This window comes from Notothenia coriiceps, unplaced genomic scaffold, assembly GCF_000735185.1.
Source record: "Notothenia coriiceps isolate Sejong01 unplaced genomic scaffold, NC01 NC01_scaffold00002956, whole genome shotgun sequence".
NCBI lineage: Eukaryota > Metazoa > Chordata > Actinopteri > Perciformes > Nototheniidae > Notothenia > Notothenia coriiceps.
The window spans coordinates 371-4,647 of record NW_011335657.1 but is presented as its reverse complement, the minus strand read 5'-3'; the positions used below and the strand labels follow the sequence as shown (position 1 = coordinate 4,647).

The 4,277-nt window shown below is 37.0% G+C and overlaps 1 protein-coding gene across 1 annotated transcript; it reads left to right on the top strand.

Moving 5' to 3' along the window:
- The first annotated feature begins 1,220 nt into the window (after nt 1-1,220).
- ubl5 (ubiquitin like 5) lies at nt 1,221-3,582 on the top strand. The gene is made up of 5 exons (XM_010766053.1): nt 1,221-1,314; nt 1,661-1,732; nt 2,407-2,490; nt 2,589-2,626; nt 3,235-3,582. The coding sequence occupies exons 2-5, from the start codon at nt 1,677-1,679 to the stop codon at nt 3,276-3,278; spliced, it is 222 nt and encodes a 73-aa protein (XP_010764355.1). The 5' UTR covers nt 1,221-1,314; nt 1,661-1,676; the 3' UTR covers nt 3,279-3,582.
- Nucleotides 3,583-4,277: the final 695 nt, after the last annotated feature.

The following is a 4,277-nucleotide window of genomic DNA, read 5'->3' as shown; positions in this document are numbered from 1 at the left end:
AATATATCTTATAATCAAATTATAACTTATGTACAGTTTTGTTTAGCTGAATATTTGAGCTTCCCTTGTATCCCAAGGAAAATGCAGAGGTACTCCCTGGGGTCCAAGTACCAGTTCAACAGTTTATAATGTAGTATGGGGTATGACGAATAGTAACTTAATGTGTAGTAGTGTAATAAAATAGGAGTTTCAAGATGTAAAGATCATATTTTCATTTCCTTCATCTTAAGTAAAGTATTGCGATAAAAAATAGTGCAAGTGATGCAATGGTGCAAGTAAAATGAAGGATTAAGTGATCTACTTAACGTAAGATGGAAAGACATCATTTTTTTCATTTAAATTGTATATAGGGAAATAAATACTGTATAGTGCAAGGTTAATACATTTTGTTTATATGTGATGTAAACAGATGAGTACATGCTTTTGCTTAAGGTTTTGAAAGCAGAACTTTAACTTGTATTAGAGTAGTTTGAGAGTGAAGAACCAAGTATCTAAATACGTATCCATCACTGCTGTCCTGCAGCTGATAAAGTCAAATATGAATGGCGGAGAAGTAAACTATCAAATATTAATTTTTTTATGGAATAAGACTCTAGTGCGCTTTTGTTTAACCTCCTATCATAAATTATTTAAAACCCTGCGGTCTGAGGCTCGTGCAACCTTGCAGGCGAGGAATGACGTCATGCGGGGCCCTGCATCAGTCAGGTTTGAATGGATCATGAAGCACACCCACCAAATAATACCAAAGCACCACATTTAAGAAAACACACATACAGCACCAAACTACCGTTCCCTACTTAAAGCATATCCCTATTAGAGATAATCTTCTATCTTCTTCGTTTAAACAGCAAAACACGATGCTAGGGATGTTAGCTTCTAAGCTAAGTTTACTACACATTGCATGTAGCTTAACTAGCATATTTAACTTCTAAAGGGTTCGGGTTTTATTACCTGAACTGCGGCTCATTCTTTTCTCCCATCCAGCTGGCATATTCTCCTCGTCTGACATTTTTATTATTTTGCTGGAGCACCGTTTTCAAATGTAATTTCAATGAAGCTAGCGTGTGTGACAGGCTGGGCTGCAGCTAGACAAACAGTTTACGGTACGAGTTGTTTTCAGAATAAGCTCCGCCTTTGACGTGTTTTTCACTTTGCTCATTGGCTCCCTTGGGCTGTCAATCATCAACATGCCCATTTGATTGGTCGATACTCGATAGTTTGATACGCAAACTGTATCTGCTTTACGGTAAAGTGTGCGATCCAGAGTATTCTGTCGAAAAGGGAATATATTTTTATTCTGCTGTGAATTTGCAGGTAGGAATCTTACATTTAAGACGCCTTTCTTTGAGATGTATCACAATCCTCTTTATTTTTGGGACAGGAAGTTGCTTTACGTGTGGTGTTTGCGACAATACGCACACTGGAGTGTATATTTCTTGTGTCGTGATCTTAGGCTAGCTAATGTTAGCTTTTTTTAAACAAAACATCCATAAATTGATTTTAAATACCTGTGTTATCATATCTCATACTCTTTGAATGAACGACATTTGCTTCAGCTTCTAACTACCCTATATGTACCACTAATATTGCTTTAAGGTTTGTATGGAAAAGTATGAAGCGACTCTCACATGTGATGCTAACTGTGCCTCTTGTTATTCAGCTTACAGAAACTGAAGATGATTGAGGTGGTTTGCAACGATCGCCTGGGCAAAAAAGTCCGGGTTAAATGCAAGTATCCTTTTCTGAGACTGTGGACATGATCCTGAATAATGCGTCCTGAGTGAAAAAGTGTAATACATGGGCCCACGTACAGCTAACGTGGAGTTAGCTTGAGTTTTGAATGGGTTTCAAGTTAGTTATGTCAAGTGTGGAACTGTTGTTGAGGGAAAAAATAACATGCATTAAAGAAATATGTATTGTAGACCGATACAAGTGAATTGATGAATGTAAATGTGTTTGCAAAGAGAAATAATAAATAAATACTGTGTACAGAGATGTGGACAGGTAGTTGAACAGTAAGTACAATTATATAAAGATCTTTTTCATTTCTACAAAGCTCTATTTTCTTTATGAACTGAAGACAGAGCAACAGAAGCTTTAAAATGTTTAATTTAAAAGTTATCTTCAAGTATAAATTATTTTGCATATATATTTTTTTGAACAATTGATCAACACCTTTTTGTTCGCAATATGTTCACCTCAAACGTGTACAGTAATGTTTCCCACTTTTTATACGTTATTGTTCATTAACATTGGATCTTTTTTTGCTCTTATGTATTGCTAAAGGCTCTTTCAACCGACCTGAATACATCTAATAATATTTGTTACATAGAGCAACAAAGTGCATGGTTCTGAATTTCTTGTATACACCACCTGTTTGCTTCTTCCTTGACCACCATTTCTCAGCTCTGAAGATACGATTGGAGATCTGAAGAAGCTCATTGCCGCCCAGACAGGAACACGATTTGACAAAATAGTTTTAAAGAAATGGTAAGTTTGTTGTCTGTAATACTGATTCCCTGATTATAACATAAACGTGTAAATGTATTTTCTGCTACCAGCTAAATGTTCCTCCTCTGTTCCCACAGGTATACCATATTCAAAGACCACGTAACCCTGGGAGACTGTATCCTTAAACACGCTCTGCAGCTGCTCTCTTACTGCCACTTTTTCACAGAGGTCCATTTACAACTCAAATAGAAGTAAATCAATTGTGTAAATTAAGGATGGAGCTGTGTGTAATACTGGCTTTTAATATAGTGGATTTGAATATCCAGCAGTATAGAGTGGAGGAAATAAGTATTTGATCCCCTGCAGATTTTGTAAGTTTGCCCACTTACAAATAAATTAACAGTCTATCATTTGAATGGTATGTTTATATAAACAGTGAGAGTAAGAATATAAAAAAAAATATTGACATTATATAAAATATAAATGTATTTGCATTTAACTGTGGGAAATAAGTATTTGATCCCCTTGCAAAACATGGTCCAAAAACAGATTTTTTTTTACTAACACTGTTTCTTTTCACAATTAATACTAGAACCAATGTAGTTGCAGTAATATGTATCTGTCTGTGACATTATAAAACTTGCAGGTTTTATTTACAGTCTATAATAAACGCCTAATTAATTGTTGGCGGAAATGACATTATTGTATGTCAATTTGTATCAAGCCCAATAGACAGTGGAACTATTTTACCTGATATGTTGTACTTAACCACGACCTCTGCAGATGAAATCCACGATGGGATGAACCTGGAGCTGTACTACCAGTAGAGGACCTCGAGTCAATAACGCAGAGATGACTCTTCCATGACACACACACACAAACACACACATACATACATACATACATACATACATACATACATACACACACAGAGATGGGATCAGTCGCAGGAGACAACCATGATCAGACAACACAACTGAAAGAGGAGCCGGATCTTGAGAGCAGAAAACACACACCATTTTAGATTATGATTTTTGCCCATAAATTGACCGAAAGTCATGTTGTTGTTCCACAGTTTTTGTTTTGATATTTTTCAATAAAAGGATGTTTATACCTATTCACAAGACTGTTCATTGGCATCCATTAGTTGTTGTTTTTTTTCAAGCAAGAAGAAACTGGAACACCTGTTGTATGTTTAACAATCTGAAAGCTAATTACCTAAAGGTGGGGAAGGTAATTCACTTCAGAAACACTTTTTGTTATATCCATGGAATGCTCTTAACATCCCGATAGTCATCTGTTGAAGTCGTGGCGCTGTAAAAAGCACGACCACTCATCTGAGCCGGCCTGGCTAAAATAACTAGATGGCCTACCTGCCTGTCAGCCTACCATCTCGTGCACAAACTTATCTCGTGCCCTCATTGGTCATGTGCGCGTTCGTGTGTGTTGAAGGAGGGGGCAGATTTTTTCCAGTTGTGTATTTTCAAATTCTAGTTTTTCAAAATGTTCCATTGTTTACTTCCTGGGTACTGTGATGTGTGAATACCCAGAGCAGAGGCCACACCCTCTGCCAGCATTTCACGAAAACAAAGCTTCACAAGCCTTTCAGCGATTCATGCCGGATATGTACAGCGTAGGGCAAGGCACTGAAGAACGATGCTGTTCCTACTTTGTTTGGACCAGCGGGAGATTCGGGTACACAACCTGTAAGTATTCATTGTTGTTTGTGTATTTGTGATGTTTAAAACCAACAAGGTATCTACCACGACTGTTTAAATGGGTTAACGTTTTTCGTGCTGCTAAGTTGGGATCGCGGAGAAATGCTC

Excerpts from the sequence above, each read along its gene's own strand:
- ubl5 (XM_010766053.1), top strand. The coding sequence starts at position 1,677 with ATGATTGAGGTGGTTTGCAACGATCGCCTGGGCAAAAAAGTCCGGGTT. Across the intron at positions 1,733-2,406 it reads AAAGTCCGGGTTAAATGCAA|CTCTGAAGATACGATTGGAG; the intron begins GTATCCTTTTCT and ends ACCATTTCTCAG. Across the intron at positions 2,491-2,588 it reads AAAATAGTTTTAAAGAAATG|GTATACCATATTCAAAGACC; the intron begins GTAAGTTTGTTG and ends CTGTTCCCACAG.